Source organism: Myodes glareolus, chromosome 25 (assembly GCF_982192425.1).
Source record: "Myodes glareolus chromosome 25, mMyoGla1.1, whole genome shotgun sequence".
Taxonomy (NCBI): Eukaryota; Metazoa; Chordata; class Mammalia; order Rodentia; family Cricetidae; genus Myodes; species Myodes glareolus.
The window spans coordinates 30,864,496-30,891,732 of record NC_142050.1 but is presented as its reverse complement, the minus strand read 5'-3'; the positions used below and the strand labels follow the sequence as shown (position 1 = coordinate 30,891,732).

The 27,237-nt window shown below is 39.2% G+C and overlaps 1 protein-coding gene across 1 annotated transcript in view; it reads left to right on the top strand.

The window, feature by feature from the left end:
* Chchd3 (coiled-coil-helix-coiled-coil-helix domain containing 3) overlaps positions 1-27,237 on the top strand; it is a 273,254-nt gene that overhangs the window by 41,725 nt on the left and 204,292 nt on the right. The window contains exon 3 of the mRNA XM_085683560.2: positions 15,040-15,121. Coding sequence (XP_085539686.1) covers positions 15,040-15,121 — 82 coding nt within the window. The remainder of the gene's footprint in view (positions 1-15,039; positions 15,122-27,237) is intronic.

Sequence of the window (27,237 nt, the reverse complement as noted above, 5' to 3'; positions counted from 1 at the left end):
TTTGTTTTCTTGGATTCTGTGATGGTCACCTTTAGGCACTTTATGCAGCTCTGTGTGTGGACACAAATATAGTTTGAATTTTGATAGGGTATTTCATGTTTATGATTGAAATCAAAAAAAGAGATCTTAAAGTTTATTTTCACTTGAAAACTTTTTAATGCTTTAAATTTTATAAACTTTATTATAAAAATTGCAGCTATGAGGCTGGAGAGATGGTTCATTGGTTAAGAGCACTGACTGCTGTCCCAGAGGACTGGGGTTCAATTCCCAGCACCCACATGGCAGCTCACAACTGTCTAACTTTAGTTCCAGGGGATCTGATACCTATGGCAAAACAAATGCACATAAAAATTCCAAATAAATAAACACATTACACCAAAATTTTTACTTTTTTTAAGATGTAAGATCTTATATCTTATTGATAGATTGTTTAGGCTGGCCTCCAGTTTTGGCTCAAGTGATCTTGTTTCAGCCTCTGGCATAAGCCTGGTAGATAAGGGGTTTTTATAATTTTATGTATTTATTTTAAAATACTTAAAAATTTATTATTTCTGTGTATGTGTGTGAGCCCATATGAGTGTATGTACATTGAGTTCATGTTGGAGCTCACAGGTGGAGGCCAAAAATGGGTGTCATATTCCTTGGAACTGGAGTTGCAGGTGTTTGTGAACTGCCATGTGAGTGCTAGGGACTGAAGCTGGGTCCTCTGCAAGAACATTGAGTGCTCATTTCTCCAGCTCCATTTGCTAATTTATTAATGCGTTGTTTAATTATAACTTGAATAGTCATGAAAGTACAAATGTGCTTTTGGATCTTGTATAAAGGGAGGAAAAAAAGGTGATTCTTTTTTCCTTCAACACACAGATACAGTCTTTGTACATTTGTAAATGGTAGACACGAACAAATGAAGACTGAAAAGTGTTCTCAGCCTGCTCTTGTCCTCTTCACTTAGCTGTGAGCATTGTTTTCTAAAGAACTGATACTTCTTAAAGCATGTTTCTTAATATTAGCACAGTCTTTTATTATATGACTTCTGTTTTACTAGCTGACCATGTCCGTGTTTGGGGGTACTCAGTTTGCTCAGTGATTTCCATTGTTTTAGGAGTAAAATATATATAGTTTTACTTTCTTGTGTAGATCTTTGTCTTTGCCATCAGCTTCATGTTCCCTAGAGGGAGATTTAATAGATACTTAGGTTGGCCATGAAAATGAAATTTTAGAAAATGGTTGATCAACATCAATTTTACTTTACCCTGTTGTCTCCCTATCCATCATCATCTATGACTTTAGCATGGTTTGGAGGCAATGAAAGAGATGGAAATTAATTCTTGTTACTGTCAAATCAAATTCATTTACAGTAAATAAGTGAGCATTGGCCATTAGAAGCTAAAATACTAATGTAATTGGACCTAAATCCCCATCCAAGGCACATTACAAATTCTTTTTAACTAATCTTTTCTGTGTGCTTAAAAAATTGCCATTCATAGCATGTTGGCATTCTGAAAAATACATGACTTAAAACAGCCTTTTGCAAAATACAGTACTGGCTTGCTGGAAAATCATACAATGCAGTCAGTAGTTTTAAAGTGAAATGCCCATGGTTCTTCAGTGGAGAGTTCATTGTGTGTTAGTGTATGGTGTTTGACCGTGACCTTTGAATACATTCTGTTCACTGCGTTTTCTCTTAAGAGAAATCGTATTGATAACGGACAGATAAATTGAGACACAAAAGATAGCACCAGGGGAAACCAATGTTCAGGGAACTGTCTCTTTCATTAGAATTAATACTTCTAATGACGCTCATGTTTTTCTACCCATTTAAGCTGGTGTCCAAACACGTGAATCTATGTTTTATTTCGTATACCCCCAGTCTCCCCAACCCTGGCATTACTGGAGAGTATTTCACATGTAGTGATTTATGCTATTATTATTTCACAGCTGTGTCTCAGCTGCACCTGAGTATATGTCTATATTTTACAGACTTTTATGTTTTATATGTAATGCCTTATTAGATTAACTTCTTCCTGTTAAATTCTCTATAAGCTATGAAACTGGCATAAAAATATTTTTAAAACCATCATGAAGTGTTAAGACATGATATCAGGTCCTGTTTATCTGGGCTAATGATTTTGCAGTCTGTCACAAAAGTAGAGAAAATTTATGTTTACTTACACAAATATGATGGGGCGTGGGGCGTGGAGAGCTGGGGGAGACCTTGTAAGAAACCGTCCTTAGAGGAAATCACAAATGACTTAGTAAATTATTTTATGAAATCATCATGTATCTTGGAAGTTATTATTTGTAGAGAATCAGTTGATATTCTAATTATTAGTACAGTTCCCATAGGGCCTTGACCTGATAGCACTCTTAATGACTGAGTCTGATTGCCAAAGATTCTTGAAAAGACTTCTAAATGCAATTCTTTTCAAGTGTCTTATATGTTTGAATGATACTCATTTTTCCCTTCGTTATATCATTTTAAAGGTAGTTTCATATTATATGCTGTCAGTAATGCTAATTATTGTAGCTGTTCATTTTTTATTATTACAAAACATTTTTTATTATTATTCTCTCATAAATTACAACCCAATCACAGTTTCTCCTTTTCCTCCTCCCAGCCTCTCCCCACATCTCCACTTTCCACCATATTCATGCCCCCTCTCTGTCCCCTCAGAAAAGAACAGCCCTCTCAGGGACATCAACTAAACATGGCATAATGTGCTACAATAAGACCAGGCATAACTATTCCATCAAGGCCGGACACGGCAGCCCAGTAGGAGGAAAAGGGTCCCATAAAGTAGGCCAAAGAGTCAGCAACCACCCTCACTCCCACTTTTAGGAATATCATAAGAGCACTAGGCTGTTCACCCATAGCATATATGGAGAAACAATTTCTTATTAAGTCTTTTACTTCTTTGATTTTAAAAGGAAATCTTTGTGAATTATTAGGAGTTGTTTTAGGGTGAGCAATTGTGATTTCCTTTATTATTTCCTTGAATATCAAATAGTATGGCCCCATTGAAGAGTTTGATATGAATTATGATTTTTATCATCTACAAATTATTCAGTTTTAGTTGGCTAACATTTATTTGATGTGGCTAGTTTTGATGGAAAATGTGTAAGATAGAAATAAGTCCGTGCTTGGGAGATTGTTCTAGAAGGTGGCGATCTGAGAGTGACAGTGAATGGTTGGTACTGAAAGCCTTCCAGTAGTCTGGCTCATCTCCTTGGCATCTTGTATCCTTGTGATGCCTTCACAGCTTCCAGGGCCTGTTTAGGCTGCAGTTTATATTGTATCCGTCTTCTCCATTTCCATTGAATTGCTCATGGTACCATTGCTCTTCTAGGATACAGCTTGTGGCATCAGGAGAGAAACAAATGACAATTTGATTAGTTAGTAGTAGGTGATAATGTAAGAAAATTCAAAATAATCTGAGTGGGATTGGGCAAATTTATTTTTTTGTACGTATGGAGGTAGAGGAAACTGAAAGGAGAAGATAGTGTTGGGGGTGAACATCTTGATGTCATCTCCCAATTTTATCTTCCCGTATTTTGAAATTTTACTTTGTGCATATGGTGTTTTACCTTTATGTATTTGTACACCAATGTTGATTTCCTTGGAGGCCAGAAGAGTTATGGGAGCCCATGAAACTGGAGTTAAAGATGCTTGTGAACTGCTCTGTGGATGCTGGACTCAAACATGGGTCCTCTGCAAGAGCAGCAAGTGCTCTTAACCACCGAGTCAGCTTTCCACCCTTTTCTGTATTTTTATCAGATTGTCCTGCAAACCATAGGTTTCCTGTGTTTTCCTTTTCTTTCTTTTTTCAATAAGGTGAATATTTTAGTTGAGAACAGTAGTTGTGCGGTACTTTAGTTGTGTTGGTGAGTTATGAGACTGTGGTGGGGACCCACTGAAGCTCAGTGGCAGGCAGGATCTAGGTATTTTGCAGAACCTGGCGGTATTTCTGAAGGAATTGTCTTCACCCTCAGCTTCTGACTGTCTCATCAGTTCCTGGCATTCAGAACCTCTTAGAACCTCCTTGTTTCATATATAAACATAAAGTAGTTTTATATGGTTTAAAGTCCCGAATTGTTCAGAGATACAGTTGCATGTAGCAAATACTGCTTTTGCCTTTATGGTGAGTTAACACATCAACTCAAGATTCAGATGGGTTCCTTACATCTTCTGGAGTATGTGCAGCTGAATAGTTATTTAGTGACGTGTCATTGTCTTGTGAGTTTGTTTCTCTTACTTGTTTTTAATTAGACGTTGGGCATTATATTAAAGTTTTGTGTTGGATTATTACCTGCTTCTCTTCAGGATCATAGTCATAAACTGTTTCTGTCTAGGAAATAGCTGGAAGCTGAGATGAGTGCAGTGGTAGAGTGCTTACTTTGAATCACTAGTCTTTGGGTTCAATCCCTGTTCAAAAAAAAATTAGACAAATAACACTGTGTCTTGAGTCTGATTAAGGTATCAACTACTGCCTGAGTAGAGGTGACAATTTCATTTTTTTGAGACAGGTTCTCAGACTCAAACTTGGTATATAACCGAGAGTGACCTTGACATCCATATCCTCCTGCTCCCACTGAGCTAGGAGTTATGTGTCACACTAAACTTGGGTTTTCCTTGATGTTGCGGTTGGAACCTAGGGTTTCATACATGCCAGGCAGCTGCTCTACCAATTGAGCTGCACCCCCAGTCCTTCATTGTTATTCTGTGTAGTCCTTGCAGTTCTACAGGATTGACACCCCTAAACCTCACAGCATGTTATACAAATGAGATGTCTGTTAACAGTAAGAAGACATTTTACATCTTTTCTCCATTTAACATCAGTATTAAGGAGATTTGTGGGTCATTATCAATGTCATCATAATAAATGTTTTTCTTTTACTGTGATCTTTTCAGCCTACTTTACTATAGATGATTTATTTTACTTTTAGGAAAAGGCCAACTCCATTCTTACCTTTAAATGAAAGTCCATGCTTTGGTCTTGAAATCCTCTGTAGTCCTGTATTTAAGGACAGGTCAGCTTCAATGATCTGAGCCACTGAGCTTCCACTATGCTTCACAGGGAATGACTTGTTTTATTAAAGATTATCACTGCGATGAATACATCAGAATGGTGTTTTCTGACTGTTAAGTGGAGATTTGTTACCTTAGATGAAGGGAAAAGCAACAAAGCCATAGTCATTATAATCTTACTTTGAGGAGTCTGATCTAATGGTCAGAATCTGATTCAAATAAAAACCAAGCTTGAGATTTTTCACTATGACTTAATGAAACATGCATTAATACACTGCCTTGACATTCTAATATAGTTGAACTAGCATAAATAAAATAAGAATTAAACGTGGGTGTAAAATGTAAATTTCGTACAATAAACCAAAATGTTCCAGGAGACACTTGTACTGATTTTACTTCCTAGTGATGGTCTAGCACTTGGCACCAGGACTCTTGTTTCCTTCCTCATAGGAGGTGTTATACTTAAGTCCTGCATTAAGACAAGGTGAGTTGACTTTTTCTCTGTAGTGCCAAATGTTGGATTAGAAGACAAATTTATATTTGTAGACTTTTGGGGCTTCTGCTTTCCTTGCCCTTCAGTTATCTATAAAGATAAATGTAAGCTGTTCCTTAGAAAATAGTGTTGGGCAGATGATAAAGAGTTAAGCAGTAGCTTAGTGGAATCCCAGAATCTAACAAGTGCGTAATAGAGAATGGGGATTAAATGTATGCATTATAGGCATACACACTTGTTCATAACAGTAAGCTGAGGATTGATTAATAATGGTCAGTACTGGATAGGGTTTGATATTCTACTTACCAAAGCAGTTCATGTAAGTAAGGACATTCATTGTCTTGGTTAAATTTAGTTTTAGCTTGTGATGCTGGTCATGTCCATTCTGTTTTACTACTATCAGATAGTCTTTAAGAGAAAAGTGCTGTGAAGCCTGCACCAGGATAGTCATTATGAAAATGAACTTTAATGTATAAATGCTAACTGGATTGTGTTATTGTATTCCAGGCAGTCTATTTGCTATAAGTTCCCTAAATTTATTTTGAGAAATAGTAACTATAATTCAGCAGTATCTTATGACTAAGATATTATTATTAAGCCTGTCTCCAAGATGCTCAGATTTCCACTATTTGCAGAAATTATCTTTTATATATATTTCTCCTCTTCTTCTTGTTTCCTTTCTAAACTTGTTGCCCAGATGTCTGTATTTGCTCCTCCCACTGTTTCTTAATGCACACATGACCAGATTTCCACATGCTCCCTGGAATGAGAGATAATTTTGTAAGCCACACTGCCAGGCCTTCCTCTGGTTCCCAAGGTAGACATTAATTCACTAAGCCTGGGCTTGGCTTCACAGTCTTTCTCTATACAGCACTCCAGGTGTCTGCTGCCGGTCGATGGGAATCGGCGTGGGATGCGATCTATTTATCATTTCAGCATGCACTATCTTGACTCATATTCTTTCCATGCCATTCTTTGTCTCTAATGATGCTTTTCTTTTCCTTCTACGAATTTTTAAGTCTGCTCCTTTGCCTTTTCTCCTTCTGTCTTTAATATGATTTCCCCCATCCGGGGAGAATTCTCTGAGCTCAGATCTGTAATAATCATTCCCAGACCTGCATTTTCACCCAAGTCTCACATACGATCTGAGTCTCAGGCCCAGATATCTAATTGCCTACAGCTCTATGTAGTGCTTGTTTCATTACTTTTGGTTGAGTGTGTCTGAAACTGAGTTCATTATCTTTTCTTTCTCTAAGGATCTCTCCTCTTACTTAATTGACTATCATGGGTATTAATTCCTTGGCTGTCTGTGCTTCTGCCATTTTTCTCTTTCATCTTGCCATCTCAGGTGATGTTTTTCATGGAGAAAAGTCTTGTATCTTAAGACTCCACCCTCACTGCTGGTGTCCACTGCCAGCGGCTCTCCACCTTCAGTCAGATTCCAGGACAATGGGGCTCTTGCCAGTGCACATACTTGGGTCCCATCAGCTGAGGCTTTGCTTCTGTAGGTTTCTAATAGTTCTCTGGTGTGGTGCTCTGGTGTGGGAGCTCACATGGAGAACCGCTCATTGTCTTACACTTCTTCCTAGCTGGTCTGTAACCCTTTACGAGATCAAGTCCTGCTAGCACCTTCATTCCTTCTGCTGTTCCCAAGTTTTACAACCCCAGTGCCCTGCTTCTGAACATGACTTCCACAGACTTCCTACCCAGTTCCCAAAGCTCCCTTGTTCAGTGTACTCTACTCTTCTGTTTTTACTTCTTCCAGACACATTTTATTTATTTCCCTTTTCAGGGAACAGTTAACAGTCTTACTGTCCTATTAATTATTATCTCCTTAATGGTAGGGGCTATTTATGGTAGGGGCTATTTATTTATTTATGGGGCTTAATGGTAGGGGCTGTTTTATGTCTTCATCTCTTAAACCTGAGCATGGGATTAAATTGAAATAGATTCATTGTGTACTGAATTTACTTTTATAATTTAGATATACCTAGTGGCCTTGATTTGGGGAGAGGGGAGTGAAATCAACAAATGTTAACTCACGCAGTCCATCAGAGAACAGAAAATAGGATACAAATGTTGAAACAGAAAGGTTTTAGCCAATACAGCAAAACTTAATGAATACCTGTCCTCCTTTATGGCTAGCAGGCTGGTGGTGGTTCTGGAAGGTTCTGGATTTTCTGTAAGGGAGAGTGCTGTGGAATATTAGTTGAAGATGTGTTTTGTTCATTTATGCTGTAGAATATTTGTTTAATGATATAAAGATGTGTTGTTTTTTGGTGCATTTGTTCAGCTGTTTGACTTTGCATGTCTAAAACACCTGGTTGGTCTAATAAAGAGCTGAACAGTCAGTAGCTAGGTAGGAGAGGGGTAGTTGGGGCTTCCAGGTAGAGAGAATAAATAAGAGGAGAGATCTAGGCTTGAGACAAGGAAGAGGAAGAGGAGCAAGAAAAGGAGCAGAAGAGGCTGCTAGGGGCCAGCCACCCAGCCACACAACCAGCCATGTAGTAAGAAGGGAAGAGAGACATATAGAATTAAGAAAGGTAAAATGTCTAGAAGCAAAACGTAGAAGGGAAACAGGATAATTTAAGTTAGAAAAGCTGGCTAGAAACAAGCTAGTCTAAGGCCTGGCATTCATAAGTAAGAATAAGTCTCCATATATTTATCTGGGATCTGGATGGTGGACCCACAAAGAGTGAAACAAAGCAAAACAAAACAAACTACAGGAGTTGGAAGTTGTGGCGATGGGATTGCCTTGGAGGCTATTTTGAGGAGCTGGTGGTGTCTTCCCTTGCTTTCCTGTGAGATGGGCGCTCACCTCCGCAGGTCAGTCTGTGGGTCTGTGTGCAGCAAAGCATGCAGATGGTTTTCTGCTGTCTTTTTTTTGACCTTATCTTATATCTTAAAGCCTGTATATATTTTGCTGACCAAGTCCTGTATGCAAAAGCAAAGAGCCTGTATTCTTATTCAAATTCAAACTCAGGACTCTGCATGAGTCCAGTGCTTTGGCATGATCAGAGAGTTCTGAGCTCATTTGGGGTGAGGGGTTTCTAAGGTTCATTACCTCTGATTAGTTAGGAATTTCGTTTGGATGATGTTTTCCTGGGTGGTGCCTGGATGGTCTCAGTTTTTGGTTTTTTTTGGGGGGACCAGGTGTTGCCTTAGGGTAAATTACTGAGACTCTATTGAGCTTGTCATGACAGAGTCATACAGGTACCTAAGAGATAATTTCTGTGAATGAATGACTTATCACTTTAAGGAAAACAATTGGCAGCATGTTATTGCCTGTGATACATTTCTTTGTTCCTGTATATTCATTTCAGTGGGCTTTCTAGAGGATGTGGATGCTAAAGCTGGAATTCAGTCCATCGGTCTTTATTGTGGGACATTTGTACACTGTGTGAAGATGTATTGCTGTGATTGGCGTAATAAAGAGCTGACTGGCCAATAGCTGGGCAGGGGGGATAGGCCGGGTTTCCAGAAAGAGAAAGTAAGAGGAGGAACAGTCTAGGCAAGCAAATGACACCAGGAGTTGAGAAGCGGGATGGGGCAGGATGTAGATGGAAAGAAATGGATTAATGTAAGTTATAAGAGCTAGTTAGGAATAAGTCTAAGCTTTAGGTCGAGCTTTCATAATTAATAAGACATCTCCCTGTCATTATTTGGGAGCTGGCTGGTGGCCCACAGAAGGACTCACAACAGGTCTTTTGCTTAACACAGTTACAGAGCGGAGGGCAAGATGTTGGAAACTTGCTAGTTTGGGTCCTTATTTTACAGGCACCACAGCTGTGGCCTAAAGCAGTGTAAGGCTCTGAGCAAAATCATAGCTAGGGAAAACTAGGCCCAGACTTTTATTTCAAGTCTGTTCTTGTTCTAAAGAAGTAGAGACTATTTGACTTAAGTGAAAACAGAGTTTGTGTGGTTTTTGCTCTTCATTTGGGATTGGAGAGTTAATGCTGTTTAATTTATATATTTATCCCCAGTGAACAAAATATATCCATTTTTGAAACAAACAAAAATTAAGCTATGCATCAAAAAGCAATATCCAGGGGTAATTATTATTTTTTAATTTAAATTATAGATCTTATTTTCCTAGAGGCTTTGTGAGATCTTGCAGCTATTATTCAGGATATTAAGACATGAAATACTAGATGTATCTGCTTCTCAATACTGGTTTTACAAATTGTCTGCTTACAAATATGAAAACTGTAGGCTCTGAATTGCAGACTTGTCTATTGCTATTCAGCTTCTGCAGTCTAGTATTGATGCGTGTTTTCACAAAGAATGGAATGTGGAGCTGGTTTGTGAGTGCAAACAATGAAATGGGCATCATTTGCATATTATGCCATTCATATTAGAAGTTTTCAAAGGTATATTAATGCTGATGTAGGAATGACATTACAAAATAGACCATTAACTTGGTGCCTAAATGTTTAGGTTGCCAAACTCTTTGTTGCACTGTGCTTTTGGATACAACATTTATTATTATGAATGTGCAGTTAGGAACTTTTATTCTGTCTTCATAGCTTTAATGTATTAGGCACAGTTATTCTGTTAGGTATGTAGACAGGTTCAGTTTTTTTTTTTTTGAAGCAGTCCTAAGATACATTTACTGAATGACAATGTGATGTTTTGTTAATTGTTTGCAGAACATATTATTTTTGGATATGCATTTTTGTGTGTTTAAATAAATTTATCTGCAAGATAGATTGTGTTATAGATGACAGACTGTTGCATATTTATTTATTCCTGCGATCTATCCTAGTCATCAAAACCTGCACCTGTTAGGAGATGTGGCACAGGACAAGATTGATACTGCAGCACGTGCCAGGGCTGTTTAGCTGTAATATACTGTGTTGTATTTCACTGATTGCATGGATGCTTCCATTAGTACTTTAAAAAATAAGTTCTCTTCATATTAATGAATTTATTGCCATCTTACGATTAATGAGTGTTTCTGTGGAGTTTGAAATATAATTTGAGTGTATCTTTTGCTGCAGGCTGTAGCTCAAGTGTCTAAATCCAGAGAAGTCAGAATCCTGTAAAATCTGCTTGTGTTAAACAACAGCACGCTTTCTCCATATAGTACAGTGTCATAGTTTCTCTCAGTGTTTTGCACAGAGAATGATAAATTTTTCATGCTTGGACATGATGTGTATCTGCAGACTAAAGCCCAGAAAGGCAATTGAGTGAAGGGGCAATCCCAAAATAACTGGTGTTTTTCTAAGTAGCAAGTCTTAATTTTTATTATGAAATTTGTTAGGGGTTAAGAAATACTGTAACAAATGTGCAAGGATTAGGCAAAGAAACTGTAAAGGTGGAAGAAGTTGCACAGAAAGCTGGTGTGTCGTGTATGTATCCTCCCCCTTCTCCCTTCCCTGCCCTGGGAGTTCTCAAGACAGGGTTTCTCTGTGTAGTCCTGACTGTCTTGGAACTAGCTCTGTAGACCAGAGCAGTCTGGCCTTGAACTCGAGATCTACCTGCCTGTGGTGTGTCTCTTGAGTCCGGAGACATTTTTGTTAACCAGGAATTGTGTTCTCCATAGATGAGACATGTATATAAGACCTCCCTCCTTTGGAGCTTTTCTGTTCACTGCTCAAAGGATTTATTGTAAGGGTGCCCTCATCACTGCTCGCTGGTTTAATCAGTTCCTCTGGAAACACAGAAAGAAACTCAGCATGATTAGCTGATACAGGAGCCAAATTGGTGTATGCTCTACTTCTCTGCGGGTGTGACCATGGTAGTCACAGTTCCAAAGATGGCTCAGAATTGAGTACCATAAGGTTAGCCATCTTGGAGCTTCTCTATTGGATTCTAAACACACATTTATAGCTGAGAAATTTAGTTGAGAAGAGAATTACAGGATTCCCAATGTTTAGTTAAAACAAGCAAGCAAATAAAAAATTGTTAGGAATAATGGCCTGTTTTTAATCAAGAATTATTTTCAAGTAAGAGGTTTAAGGTCACACTCGATATAACCAAGCAGCATTTTAAGCTCAGTGTCAGCAAAATTATTTTCTATAACCATTTCAGAAAATGTGTTAGTGTTCATTGAAACATGTTCACTTTTGAGAGCTTCCTTCCAGTGATTTCTGAGACTTTACCAAAGTATTGATCGGGGTACATGTTTTCGAAGAAAACATCCCTAAACCTTAACACATTCTAGAGGGAATGTGAAAGCCACAGGGCCAGCTGTACTCAGAGAACTTGAAGAAGCATGTGCAAATTTCCGTGACCAGTCTCCTTTAGATGACATGAGCAGTTCTCGTGTCCAATTCCACAGATCTGCTTGGGAGCTCACAGTGCTCGCTAATGGGCAGAGTTGCCTTTCCTTTGCTTCTCTTGCGGTAGCTTGTCCTGAAACCCTGACCTTTTAGTTTAGTAACAGTTGTAGCTGAGAAAATGTTCAGATCTGGAGAGTTGGAGAAATTTCCAGAAAGACCATTTTAAATAGCGGGCTCTGAGTAATGTATCTTTTTCTCCTGGGCACCTTGGATCTGACCTATCAGAAGAAATACATTGTTGCTTTCTGTATTCTATTGATTTAAAAACAAATAAGAAGTTTAGATTTGCCATTACCACACTAGCTTATTTTCTGCCTGTGCCTTGATCTGCTATTGTAGATTCTGAATTCTTTATGGTAGGTTTTGAGTTATCTTTTGTCATTCTAAAATCTGGGTGCTAGCTTAGGTAATTACTTTTCCAGTTTTGACCTTGAGACCCGAAGTTACGCTTTTTTTTTTCTGCCCTGTTTCTTGGAAATAGCTAAGGCATTAGATAGCTGTGTTTTGTTGCCTTTATTGACCAGAAGTGATGTCACCCAGCTCATCACTTGGGCCTGTCTTCTAGAACTTTCTTGCCCCTCTTGTTGCTGGTATGTTGCTGGTACTTTTCTGTTTCTATCCTCCCTTCCCCGTGGCCTGTCTAGGTTATGCCACCTTTAATCCATTTGCTCCTGCTTCTTGCCTCACCCCAGGCAGTGGGGGCTGAGTAGGACAGGCAGAGAGGATTGGGGAAGGAATAGCAGCCCTCTAGCCTGCCTTTCCCTCTCCCCGTAGCGCGTGACCTTGGTGCCATCCACCCACTTCGTCACTGTCCCAGTTGGTCATCACTGCTCATTTTGGCCTTTGCCCTGGAAGGAAGCCCCAGTGTCACAGACAAGAAATGAGCTACGGAGATGTGTCATGGAGTCAGATGCCGAAAGGCAGGTTCTGGTGAACCACAGAAGCAGAACAGTTCTGGAGGGCTGTGTTTGGGAGATGTTGGATATAGGTTGCTCTGGATGAGGAAGCTCGGGGCAGACAGGCTATGCAGCATGGTGACTCTTTTATATATTTTATTTTGTACTTGAGATTTAATAAGGCCAGATTTTACTTCATTCAGAAACTCACAATAATCTGTGTATGGTGGCTAATGTGTTAATTTGATTGTAGCGGTCATTGCACAATTGATATAACTATAAAATGATCATATTGAATCTATACTTTATTTTTGTCAATTATACTTCAGTAAAGTTGGAAAAATAACCCAATAAGCCAAGAAGATATGAGACTTCTCTCTCTCTCTCAGCTCAGGTTGAAAACTGATCTCAGTGACTCATATTAGGCGTGGCATACTGTGGTCTTCCAGAGGCTAACTTTTAATTGATTAGTTGAGTTTTGATGGAGAATCTTAGTGACTCTTACCTGAGAAAAGTGTTCTGTTGTGATTTGAACTCCCCTAGGAAGTGGTGTTGCCTCATCACATTGGCAGTGTGTTGGTCTGCCAGACTTCAGGATGTATTTAGATCAGGTAGTACTAAATAGACGTGCTTGTTGTGGTGCTGAATCCAACCCGAGAGGACTTTCACATTGTTTGGCTTTTCTGAGAAGCTGGCTATGTTGATCAGCCCTGTGTGGAGTGCAGTTCAGAACTTCAGGGCTGGCAGGTTCATTCACAAGACTTGTGTTTGGATAGGAAGCCAGAAGTCAGAGAGATCAATTATTTGCGTATCCAAAATCTAGTTAATAGAAAAACAGACTTAATCAGGCTCCCTTTTTGAGCTGTTACTGCCTGCAATTTCTCTGCTGTTATTTTTATGATTTAAAACCCTTCAACAAGCAAAAAACCTTAAGACTTCCCTGGATGCAAGAGTGTTTCTCTTTTCAAAGTTGGGGCCACCTTTCTCATGAAATCACTCTAAAGGCAGGAGAAACAGAACAGAGACAGCACAGACTTGGGAAAGACCTGTAGCGTGCGAGAGCAGCCTCATAAGAAGACAGCTGTTCAGCACAGAGCTTCCCAGCTCCCTGTCCTTGCCCTCTGTTTTATATTGTACTTTCTCCTTATTGAGATATATTTACCATTTAAAGTGAACAGTTCAGTTGTTTTTTAAGCTTATTTATAGGTTTGTGTGCAACCATCAAACAGTCTAATTTAGAACATTTTCAATGTTTTCTTACTTTCAAAAATTTCAGTTTTCTTATAGGGAGCAATCCCTGGCTTTTTGTGGTAACACAAAGTGATTCTTGAGAGGCTGAGGGTGCTCATTGTGAATTTGAAGCCAACTTGGCCTACATAGCAATGATCTGTTCCCAAAAGGAGCCAGTACTTAGCAAGCCCTCCTCACTCCAAACACATAACCCCTGATAGGTTACCAAATAATGTACACAGATAGCAGGCAGACACAGGCTGTCTTGTCTTCTAAGAGGTGTAACCATAAGGAATAACACTAGGTCCTCTGTGTTTTCCTAGATGCTCCCAACGGTTCTGGTGCTTTTCACTCATTTCAGTTGATAGCTTTCTAATGATGAAGAGATAGTTTTTGCTTAATTTTTACAGAAGACTCGTAATCTGTAAAACTTGTCCATTATTTACTGTTATAGCTGTAAAAATCTTTACAAGACATATTGTATGCAGTCTTTTAATTGGAAAGGCCAGATGTTGCCAATCATGTCTCCAGGTATTTAGGAAGCTCCAGCTGTGTGCTCAGTACTGTTCTCTGTCTCCAGTTGTTGGAACTTGAGTTTGAATGACATATATCCCAGAAATATGGTTTCTAAATTCCCATAAGTCATAAATGCCTTTTTCATAAATTATGGAAAAATCGAATATAAATATTTCATGCTTTGTAATATTTGTGTAATTATTTAATTATTGAATTGAGAAGCTTTTTGGCATCCCTTTCCTGCCCGAAGTCCTCTTGATAGTCTGACCTCCCTTTACAGGCATTGTCAGACTTTAGTGTTAGGACAGCATTTTAAAGACCTTGCAGTTAGTCTCCCCACTGGGCAGTAAGCAACTCCTTGAGTTTATTATAAATTTTGGCAGGTGTGGAAATTTCTAGGTCACCAGGGGACTCTTGATTAAATTATTCCCGAAGTGCACTAATTGGCCCCTTCTGCAGTGCTCAGGGAGTTCCAAGGAGACACTGACCACCTGGTAGAATTTTGCCCGTTCAGACCCATCTTAGCCATCTTTTCTTGTTTTTGGTTTTAGCAAGGCACTTGTTTCATCTCCTTTTACTTTTTGTTGATTATAGTTTCTGATGAAGAATTGAAAAAAAGAGTAGCCGAGGAGCTGGCATTGGAGCAAGCTAAGAAGGAATCAGAAAACCAGAGACGGTGAGTTCCATGGAACTACAGGTTTGCCTAGACTTGTGATACGTAACAATTTTAACAGATTTATTTATGTTATTTTATGTGTATGAGTCCCTTGCTTGCATGTATGTCTATGCACTACCTGTGTTCCTGGTGCCCGTGGAGGTCAGAACAGAGCGTTGAATCCCCTGGAACTGGAAGTACAGACAGTTGTGAGTCAAAATGTGGGTCTTCTGCAAGGACAACAAATGTTCTTTGCTGCAAATTGTAAAAACCAAGCAACAACAGTACTTTGTATGATAGAACTCCAAAATGTGCTGAACATACAAACTTGGCTATTTTGCTTTGGGGTTGTGCTTGGTAAAGCCCCAAGTTTTTCATGTCTTTAGAGAATTATATTATTATATGAGCTTTGTTTTCTCAGTATATGGAAAGTAGTTTCTGAGGATTCCTAAGAATATCTGAATCTCTACAAGAATATGTTTAAGATTGAAAATTGAATTGCTTGTTACTGTATATAAAATGGATACTATTATAGGTAATTATGAATATCATATGTCACATATAATGCATGGATTAACAAATAGCACTAATTAGTGATATAACCACTTAAAAATTGAGGTGTCATAGAAATTTGCATAGCTGAAAATGAAAGTCCTCTATAATTCTGTCTTACAGAAATAACCATTCTTTTATATCTTATACATTTTTTATATGTAGTTACTTCCATTTTATTGTTATCATTATTAACACTATCAGGAATAATAGCTAAAAGAATACTCATTGAAATAATAGAGTCGAAACCTGGAAGCAGTCCAAGACCATCCTGGGGGGAGTGATGCATGAATCATGGTACAGGCCTTCAGTGAAACAGTAGACGGTCATGTAGATCCATATTTGCTTTCTCAAATAGTTTGCAAGAGTCATAGACTTGGGGAGCAGGTGAGAGAAACATTATGTAAAACAACACTGATAGTACTACATATACATTTGCTATGGAATAGCACTACATTTTAAAGATCTAAAGTATGTACTTATTCATAGAGATGTGCAAATACGTTTTAACCCAAGAAAAGAGTCAAGTGCTTTCCATCTGTGGGTTCTGAAGGTTGCACAGAGCATAAGGCATTGTGGGTATGTGTTATTTTTTCCATGACGAGCAGCAGACACATGTCTACATGGAGCAGGAACTTAGAACCTTTTTGTTGTTGTTTGTTTTCCAAAATGGCTTCGCTGTGTGGAAGCCTTGGTTGTCCTGGTACTCTGTTGCCAGGCTGGCCTCAGACTCACAGAGATCCAGCAGCCTCTGCCTCCCTAGTGCTGGGATTAAACGCACTACCACCACCTGACTAGAATCTATTCACAATTTGATAAAGCTAATAGAAGAAAGCTTTGTATTGGTATGGAGTCCTATTGGTTGACCGTAGAACTATAATTTAATTTCTCTGGTGTTTTATCCCCTAGCTGATGAGTTTGAACTTGCAATGTATCCATACAAAATATGGAAAAGAATATAAAGCTGTCCATTAAGTCCACCATTTTCTGAGGCAATAGATAAAGGGTTATGACTTAAGAAAACTGATATAAAATTAGCGCTGCCAGAAAGGTCTGTGTCTACATAGTGGTTTCCTATGAAGCACTTTATAATTATTTAATTATAATTATATCTTATATATAAAATTGTATATAATAGTAAAGGGAGATGGAGTATATATAATTAGGTACTGAAGTTTAAGTATTAAAAAATTCGTATCAGTTTCATTAAGAAGGAAATAAAAGCAGCACATTATGGTAGCATTTCTGTGTCTTGTTTGGAATTGTATTTTCTTTTTTTTTCCCAAAGTTTATTAAATTATGAAAGTTTCCATTTCCGCCCCTCCTCCCAACACCCTCCCACCCCCCCCCCCCTTCCTCCTCCTCCCTCTCCATCCCTAAGAGCAGTCAGGGCTTCCAGCCCCGTGGGAAGTCCAAGTTCCTCCCCCCTCCCTCCAGGACCAGGAAGGTGAGTATCCAAACAGACTGGATCCCAAAAGTCCAGTGTATGCAGAGGAAACAAGTCCCAGTGTCATTGTCAATGGCTTCTCGGAAAGACTGCAGGCCAGCCACATTCAGAGAATCCGGCCACATTCAGAGAATCTGGTTGGATCACATGCTCGTTCAGTTCCAGTCCAAATGACCTTGACGAACTCTCATCAGACCAGTCCCCTTGTATCAGTGGGTGATCGCACCCCTCGCGGTCCTGGAATTGTATTTTCTTAAATTTTATTTTTATAAGATTTTTTGGGGGTGGGGCTCAAATTCATGTGTACTTTGCTAACTATATTCAGGAGTTCTTTTGTCTTCCTTTATTCCCATGTGGTACAGGCTTTTTGTTCAAGTCATTCACTGCAGTTGTATGTGTGCATTTCCCTTCATTATTTGACTCCCATGTGCTCTGCTCTGGCCCATGAAAGGGAAAGGGCAGATGAGATGAATAAAAGGTGCTAGCGAAGGCCACTTTCATATCTCATGTGGAATGGGGTTGGCACCTGGCTGTAACCTGGACAAATGACTATTGATAAAGGGTTTATTTTCTGTTACCTCTGCAGAGAACAGAGGGTGGTACAGCTGTTACATGATTTTTTTCTTTTAAAAAATTGTTTTGTTCGAAGCCTTCTTCGTGACAACCCCCAGCTGTCAAATCTTGGAAAAAGTGTGTATTCTCCTATATGACACTTGGGGGAAGAATCAATAGCTTTTTCCCTTCCTCTCCTCCTCCCCCCAGAGAAGAAACTTTAGCACAATTATTAAGAAAATTTTCAGTTTGGTCTTTTAAAAGCAGCATCTTGGAGTGACAGCACATTGAGGCATTGCTGTCTGTCGCCTAAATTGGAATAAAAGCCTGTGAGCATTTCCCCAGAATGGTTCTCTGTGCCATTGCTTTGTCACCTGCGCACGTCCTGCCGACCAGGCCTTTCCCGCGTGTGCGATCTGAACCTAGGTACACAGAAGAGTACAATTCAAATACACCTGTTTGAGGAGAACTTTGGAATTAATTTCTGTTGTGATGTTTCTTTTTATAGAATCATTATTATAACTCCCCACACTAGTGTGCATTGGACGTTCTAATGGATGGCCTTGTAACGTTCCCACGGGCATGTGTGCTGTGTAGCATTCAGTCACGCTCTACCCCACTCTGTTCTTAAGTGAGGTGGAAATGTTTACTCCTCCCTCCCCTTTTTAAGTGCATCCTTTTCTTTGAGCAATTTTTAAAGCTCATTCAAAGCTAGAGGCAAGTATAGGGATCGCAGCTTACTTTGTGCTCTGGCAGATGCAGAGTGCTGAGGAAAGCAGGAAAATATAATAGGCTGTGAACGTTGGGACAGAGAAATATCCTGAAATGTCTTCTATCAGGGCAGACTAACTGAAGACCTTGTGCCAGAGTTTTCTTTGTACTGAAAGATCCATCCTTAACTCTGGTTAGCTTAGTAAACCTGTTTGATAGTTCAGAAAGGAAGACTGAAGAACCATGATTAGGGAAGATTGGAGCTGACTAAGACTGCAGGACAAAGGAAACCATTGCTTAGCAGGAGATCCAATGAGGGCTCCCTAACAGTGGGAGTGGATAGTGGTGGTAGGCTGTCATCGAATCAAAGATGCCATTGATTTCAAGATAAGGGAAAAATGGCTGCAAATTATGATAGTGGTTCATCTCTTGAAGTTTCTTATTGAAATACCTTGTTAAGACTAAATGTTGAGAAAACATATTGCTGCCTGTGTATTCATAAATGAAATAAATTGTTTAAGGTGATTGTTCTTAACTCAGGAAGTCTGAAAATTCAGGGGACATTTGACAATGTTTAGAGATGTTTTTGGCTGTCATACTTGTCAAATCTTAACTGGTAGATGTCAGCCAAGATGCTGCTAAGCTTCTTACAGTTCCTAGGACAGGCTCCCTGCTACCTCTTGCCCCTCACAAATAAGAACTCCCTGGCTAAAAGTGCCAGTTGTTTCAATAACTGGATCCTTGGGCTAAAGCCTCCTTCTGGCCTGTGTACATCGGGTTTCACTCATTTGCTTCACTTTTGGATACTCAGTCTTGATGTCTTGTTTTCCCACACAGTATCAAATCTGCTTCATCAAAACCTTGGCGGCATAGCATCCCTTAAAGGATGGCTGCGTTGCCACTTCTGGGAGATTTCCAAGCTGCTGACATCACTTCTGCACATTTTGATGCTCTGTGTAAGTGCTGACACCCGAGACTGGACTGCCTCTCTGCAGTCAGGAGGTACTTTTAGGCATGTGAAAGTATGGAAATCAACCCATATGTGTGCCAGACTAGCAGCTCTATCAGATTGTACGACACCTTGGCAGGCTTGCCTTGCCTTCCCCCTGGAGCAGATGCCCTCCCTCTGCTGTTCTGACTGGTCATGGCACACACATTTAGAGAGAATCACAGAAGCCAAAGATTTTTCAGGCCACTCAGAATTTACCCCCACCTCGTTTACGTCTGTTCCTGAATGTCTAATGCTGGTTTTCCCCATGAGAAATTTCCTATTAGGGCCATAGTGACAACAGAGCGGATTTTGCAGCAACTTATATTTTCATTAAAAACAAAACTAAACCACCACATCTGCACACAGCCTTTCCGTTCATTGTACTGTAGATCCTAGGGCACTGGGGTGGTTTGCTGAGTTAATAAGATTATGCTCCTGAATTGCTAATTATCAGTCTCCACGGTGAAATTCTTCTTTCTAATTTGGGATCATGCATTTGCTCCTCAAAAGATCTGATGGGTAGAACAGTCATTTGGCATGCTGCTGAGTGTCCAGAGGAGACAGCCTGTTTTTGCTGTTACAGTCTGTTGTGTAACTGTTGTGTAGGCTGAAGTCGACCGTACTGTGTTGGTACCACCAGCAGGCCAGTGTCACAAGGACACAATACTCTACGGTATAGTTTGAACATAGTCTTTTAAAAATGTGATTTGCTTCTTTTCCCTTTGTCCTTCTTCTAAAAGCCAATCTCTGACAGCAAGAAAAATGTGACTACTTCTGACCTTTGACCCTTGGCATTCGAATTTCACCTCTTTACCTATAAAGGCAGGTGAGAGTAGTTTAGTTTTAATAACCTTCTTTGAGAAGTCAAGAAGAAAGGGTAGCCATGCAGTGGTACAGCCCTATATGCCCATCAGCTGAGAGTTCCTGCTTGCTGTTTTTAAATGGATATCAGTTGACATTTGTCCTTAGTTTTAGTAGTTTGAAGAAAATTACATTAGATCTATGAGTCTTAATTTAGTTTAGTAAGTGGTTTAATAAATTACTCATAAATGTTATCAGTTGTCTTCTTTAAATCATAGAATGGCTCACTTATTTTTCCCATTGATAGTGGTATGGATGCCAGTATTTCTGGCATCTTATTTAGGCTTAAGATGTTCTTGTATCTTTTAGTTCCTCGTGATAGTGAAATTCATAGTGATGTTACTTTCTGTCTAAATCCATTTAGTTTAATTTTTTTGTGACTTTATTATTAGATACATTCAGCCCGTGAAGAGAAAAGCTAAAATATGGGGGAGGAAAGAGTTGGCTAGACAAGCAGTTTTGTGAGTTATAGTCATGTTTAAACTGTGTAAGTAACTGTGTTCTAGAGTATTGTGCCTCTCATGTAGAAAACGCTCACAATTTCAATTGAATGAAAATGGAAAATACCACAAACTGTCTTTCTGGAAGGGACAGTGCCATGGCTTGGGTATGGTTTGTCTCATGTGTGTTTCTGGCTTTTGGTATTTCAAGGGGAGAGGTGATGAAGCTTTGGGCGGAGACTAGATAGAGGCATGTCATACGGTGTGGTGGGGGCAGGAGGGAGAAACCGCCCATCGCACCCTCAGAGTGACTTGGGTGGCTCTCGTGCTTGCAGGAGCGAACTGCTGTGAGAGCAGCTGAAGCTGGGCAGCTCTCTGTCTCATGTCCATTCTTGCTGCGATGCTGTCAGCTGTAGTGTTAGCAAATGAACTCACTTTAGGTTTTGTGGCCTTGAATGTCCAGAGCTGTGAGCTAATGGGGCAGCTTTTTTTTAAAAATAAAGTTAGCTTGCTTCAGATATTTTTTTATAGTAATGATAAGTTACTAATATTAATAGATATAGTTAATTATTAAATGTATATTGTATTAAAAAGAACATTAAGTTGTCTTTATAATTTGACACTAACCAAGGACTACAAACTTTTGTTTTAATTTAGTGTACTATTTTTACTCTTTTTCTGTTATAGATACAAATTATAAAATTATAAAAACTATAACTTCAACCTACGTGCAATTTGTAGATATGTAGTAATTTAAAGAAATAAAAAAACTCTTGAGTACAAGTACTTCTGTTCAGAGCCAGTACTTACCAAGGCCTGTCATAAAAGTGAGGTTTGGAGGTAACCTTAAGCAATCAGTTTGTATCTAATATTTTTTCATGTTCTTCACAGCTGACTTAGACAGATAGATTTCTAACTTACAGTATTTGCTGAAACGTTTGTTACTATTCAGTGGCTCAGTGAAGGCCTGGGTCAACACAACGCTGTGTTCCCTGTCTGGACACTTTCAGGAGGTGGATGATGTCTTAGACGTGAACCCTCCCCCCCCCCTTTGTGTGTCGTAATGGTTTCTTCCTGGGCAAAATATCTACTACTGTACATTATTTTCTTTCTTAATCTCATTTTTAGTTATTTCTTCCCTGCACCGTCATAATTTTATACCCACACATTTCCATCCCGTTATGCTTAAGGTAGGTTAAAGTCCCCGTCATTCTGAATGCCATAGGCGATCATATTGTCGCCATCAGTGTGTCGGTGCTGGAAGGACCTCCCACGTGCTGCTTCTGTTTGAGGCCCTCTGTCCCTGCCCTCTTTCCTCTTGTTTGGAGCAGAGACCACTGCCTATAATCACCAGTTAAAGAAAGAAGGGTGGATAGTCTACTCTTAAGCCTTGTATGTCTCTTCATTCTTTCTAAACTCGATCGCTCTTCTGTGGATGTTCTGCTGCTGTGGAGTCCTGGTCCAAGACCCAGTTCAGAAGCTGTTTTCATATGGCCAGAATCTCAGAGCGGGAAGACCAAAGTCAGTCAAGCATGCCATCAAAATCTGTGACTTCTTTACTTGTAATTGCAGCAGCGATGTTCAACCACATATTGTTCAGATGTTTCTCTTGACAGTAATTATAGAGTTTTCTCTCATGAAGCATAGTGTTCGAGTAATTTTTGCTGAAACTGTTTTCTCTGTGTGGAAGTGTCTGGGAAATCATTTCTCCAGTTTTCTATTGTTGTTCACGTTTAAGTTTCTCTATTACCTGGAATAGTCTGTGTTTTCCTTTTTTGCCGGGGTGGGGAGTGGGTTCTTTGTATAATTTATTTATTAATGCTTATCCAAAGTATGCTGGGATGACTGTAGCAGAGCAGGCTAGAACTGGACCCAACTGCTCAGTCCTTTGCTGAGGTGATGGTAACCAATTGTGTCTTATCATTGTGCAAACACTATTCAAAGGAAATCTAGGAATTGCTGATGCAGTTTGGCTATAGCTAAGCTGGTGGACTGAGCTGTCTGCTCTTTCCCCACAGTTAGTCACTCTTTGTAGAGAACTGGGCTTCCATCTTTTCAGGCCTCATGCTACCTTGGTGTTTGTTCAGGACCCACAGTTTTAGTAAGAGGAACTTATTTTTCTGTTTTGGTTTTTCTAGACAGGGACTCTCTATATAGCTCTGCCAGTTCAGGAACTCAATCTGTAAACCAGGCTGGCCTTGAACTCAGAGTTCTAACTGCCTCTGCCTCCTGAGTGCTGGAATTAAAGGCACAAGCCACCACTGTCTGGTGAGAAATGTATTTTCCTATTCAAAGAACATTTGCTGGTAGATTCTGCCCTGTTTTGTTTTAGAAGGTAGGTGAGCTGGGGCTCAAAATCTGTTTCCTTAAGTCCAGAAGTTCATCTTTGCAGGCAGTAGTCCACGTAAGCTGAACTGAGCCCTGGCTGATTTATCTCAGTCATGGATTTTCTGGAGGCCATCTGCCAGTCCTGCTGGTGATGCTGTGTTAGAAGAGTAAAAAAATTCGATGTATTCTGGTGAAGGCTGTTCACTCTGGAGAGAGATTCAGAGACGGACAACATTTCCCCGTCTTTCCTCTCCTGATCCTAGCTTTCCGTCAGCTGAGTCCAGGAAAATGAGTTCAGGTGGCATAGCTGTAAATCATATTCCAACTTCATCTCACTCCAGGCTTGTGTTTCTAAGCACTGGCATGTTTTTCTGTTTAAGTAATGAGTACTTCCCTAATCTTTGAAAACTATATATGCTTGTTTGTGTGAATTAGTTTAGTAATGGCTGCAATTTGAATTTCTTGTTTTCTTTAACTCACTATGGGGCCTGTTTTCTTCATAGTGTAGTAGAGAATATGCTGGAGGAGCCAGTCCTCTGCTTTGTGAACCTGAGAGGCCAGGATCTACTTCTGGTCAGTGAGGTGCACATGGCACCCTGGCAGTGTGCTGAGTGTGGAGCAGTTTTGTCCCTGTATGGTGGGGCGGCGGCCACTCCTCAGGAAATTGGGCTGATAGAGGTGTAATGTTCACGTTTAACCAGTGTTCACAAAGTGGAAGCCATCTTGCTTTTATTTCTCCTCGATATTTATCCTTAGACTTTGGAAGAAAAAACCCCAGAAACTTGAAGAATTAAGGAACAGTTGGATGGTGCTTTCTGGGCTGGACTTGGGACTTATGGTGCTTGCCTTCTCTGTCTCTTTGCCCTTCATCTAAAAGTCAAAGCTGTCTCAATATTTCACAAACGTAGTTTTTTAATCACTTAAAAAGTTTGCTGCTAGGGCAATTTGCCTTTGAAACCAGAATATTGAATTCCTCCATCGAAGTGTGTGTAGCTACCACGAGAGCAGTTTATTAGTTATACACTATTTGCAATTGCTTCCTCTACATAAACTATCTTGAGCCTCCAGGCTTCAACTATTTCATTTGGAGAGTTTTTCAATTTGCCTCATTAAAATGGTTTTAGTGTGATTTTAGTGTCAAGTATAAAGTAGAAAAATGAAATTTAGCCATGTAAATATTTCAACTAACAAGTTAAATTCAAGTTCTAACATGAATTCTCAAAATGTATCGTTTATCGTTTAGAGTTCTTATTTCACAGCTCCATTTTGTGAGCACTGATTCTATCAAAATAAAAATCTCTTAAAAACCAAGAATTTACATTTTATTTCGCCTCCCTGGTGGGGTTGATGAATTATCCAAACCACATCAAAACAGTACCAAAAACAAAAAAATCACCGAAACCACCAATTTAAAGTGAGAAATGTCTATTAATTAAAAAGCCATTATCCAACTGAGTTTCTGTGACTCTTCTATTATTTCTACAGAACCAAATTGCTTTGACTAAGAAAGGTCATTTCTCAAAGTACTGAAAACATTGATAAAATTGGTTTGTAGAAAAAGTAGCAAAGAAATATGCGTCATCTTCACTGCCTCGCTCTTTCCCATAATGACACTCACCAGTCTTATCCCAGTGGTGATGTAGTCTTATGTTTAAAGTAAACAGGGTTGACATTATATAACCAGCTATTTCCTGTACTCTCAAGTAGACTTTAATTTGGATAATAAACACCATTTAAGAATACATTCCCAGACAGCCATGGCAGTTGGCGACTGCCTGTAATCACAGTACTGGAGGCAGAGGGGTTACAAATTCAAGGCCAGCTAAGGGTACACGGTGAGACTGTATGTAACAAACAAACAAGATGATAACTAATCATGTGGGATGGTAACAGTTCACAGTTTCAACAACTTTGCTTGACTAGGTACTTTGTACATGTTGGCTGTTAGTCTTCCTTGTATTCCTGGGAGGCTTATTCTGACTTGCTGGTGGTTTTACTTTGTGCATGAAATGGCTAAAGCTTAGAGCTAAATAGTCAAGTTGCCAGAAAGGGTAAGGATTGGGCTGGGACTCATCTTTAATCCACTGGACTGTGTGGCAAGTGCTGAGTTGGTTTCTGGTCCCACAGGGATGCTTCCTGTGATATATTAGTTTGTATTTTCCACCTGCACTTCCTTTAGACAGTTTGCTGGAGATTTGTATATGCAGTGTTAAGTGTGGTCAGCTCTGTTGATCATGGAATTCGAGAAATAAGAGATTTTGTTCTAAAAGATTTGCAAAGCAAAGGACCCTTTCAGTGTTTTTTTTTTAATTCACATGACTATATTTTGAAATAAAACTGTCAAAATACTGTCATAGTGGGTGAAGATTAATATTTCTGTAGATTTTATTGGAAAGTGTGCATTTCTTTATAAATATATCTGTCAACTGCAATTCTCTTTTTATAGAATGAAAGAAGCCCAAACTATTATCCACATGAGTCTTTGTAGCCTAAGGTTTGTCTTAGAAAACTCTTTCTTACAGCTGATGAAAATGTGAATGTTAGTTTAACAAAAAAGTGTTTTTATTACTAATTATTCTTGATCCCTTCTTCCTGCTTTATGTCCTTGCACCCTCCTTCTAATTAATAAAGCCCTGAAACTTTCAACTATATCACAAATCTACCCCTCTTCATTACCATTCTCCTATAGTGTAGCCTGGTTCTCACTGTGGGGGAATTTTATTCCCTTCTTGATGTGGAGTCCTCCCTGTATGCTGTGAATATGTTTTATTACCATCAGTTAATGAAATGTTGCATCAGGCTATGGCGGGGCAGAATATAGTCAGGCTGGAAGAGATACAGAGAGAAAGTAGGTGGAGTCAAAGAAACAGAGACATCATGTAGCTGCTGAAGGATACAGACTTTGGAACTTTACGCGGTAAGCCACAGCCTTGTGGCAATACACAGAATAATTAAAATGGGTTATTTTAAGATATAAGAGCTAGCTAATAAGAAGCATGAGGTAATGGGCCAAACAGTGTTGTAATTAATATAGTTTCTATGTGATTATTTGGGTCTGAGCGGCCGGGTTATGAACAAGCAGTCTTTGCCTACAAAATGGTGCGCCAACATGGGCCAACTACATCCACATAAAAACTGAGAGAGCTTGAGAGTCTGGATTTATGTATATTATATTGTGTTTTCTTTGAAAATTTTGACTGTGAATGAGCTAAGTACAGAGAGATATTTTATTGTACGGACTGCTAAGTTAAACCAACATATATATATATTTTAAAGGTATCTTGACTTCAAATTTTGGGTCTAAGGATATGTTGCTATGGAAAGAGATTCTGCTTTTGTTTCCACGGAGGATGAGAACCTGTGGATTCCTTCCAGACTAATGTGGTTTAATGGACCGAGACCTCCTCCTCAAAAGGTCTCTGTGAACCCCTAAAAATACTTTGCTCAACTAACAGCAGGAAGTAATTTTGAGAAAACAACACCCAAATTCCCTAAATGATTGTTCATAAATTCTTCTTTACATTTAAAGGGGGATATGCTATAGAGATAAATACTTTGCATTGGTATAGATCTTGGTTTATTGATACACATTTAAGGTAATTTTTTTATATTTATATTTTTACTCTTGATTAAGGTATTATGTTTGTGCAGCTCATTTAAAAATGTATAATTAAAAAATACAGGTTATAGATAGTCTTCTGTAATAGTGAAACTTTTAGTCATGTTAATTAGGGTTTCTAGATATACAGAGATATATTTCAGTTATATAGCCTACACCTTCTATCATGGGATATTTGACCAGTCGTTTGAGGTTGACAGAGCATATAGGGTACTGTCATCGAACAGGTCCAGGATAGCCATGTTGCTTTTATACATAGTTACTTATCATAAAATATTGTTCTCTTGAATATGTCAGTAGTACTCAGGCTGAGACGTACTGGTCCAAGGCATTGCCATTTCTTTTTCTTTTTTTTTTTAAATTGTTTTTATTCAGCTATATATTTTTCTCTGTTTCCCCCCTTCCTTTCCCTTTTCCCTTCCCCTCCTCTTCTACCCTCTCCCATGATCCCTGTGCCCCCAAGTTACTCAGGAGATCTTGTCTTTTTCTATTTCCCATGTAGATTAGATCCATGTATGTCTCTCTTAGAGTGGCATTGCCATTTCTTACTGCACTTTCATAACCACTTGTAGGGAAGCACTCTGTCCTCCACTTTGCTCCCGTTCATCTTTCCTTCTTTCTTCCCTTTCTTTTCTT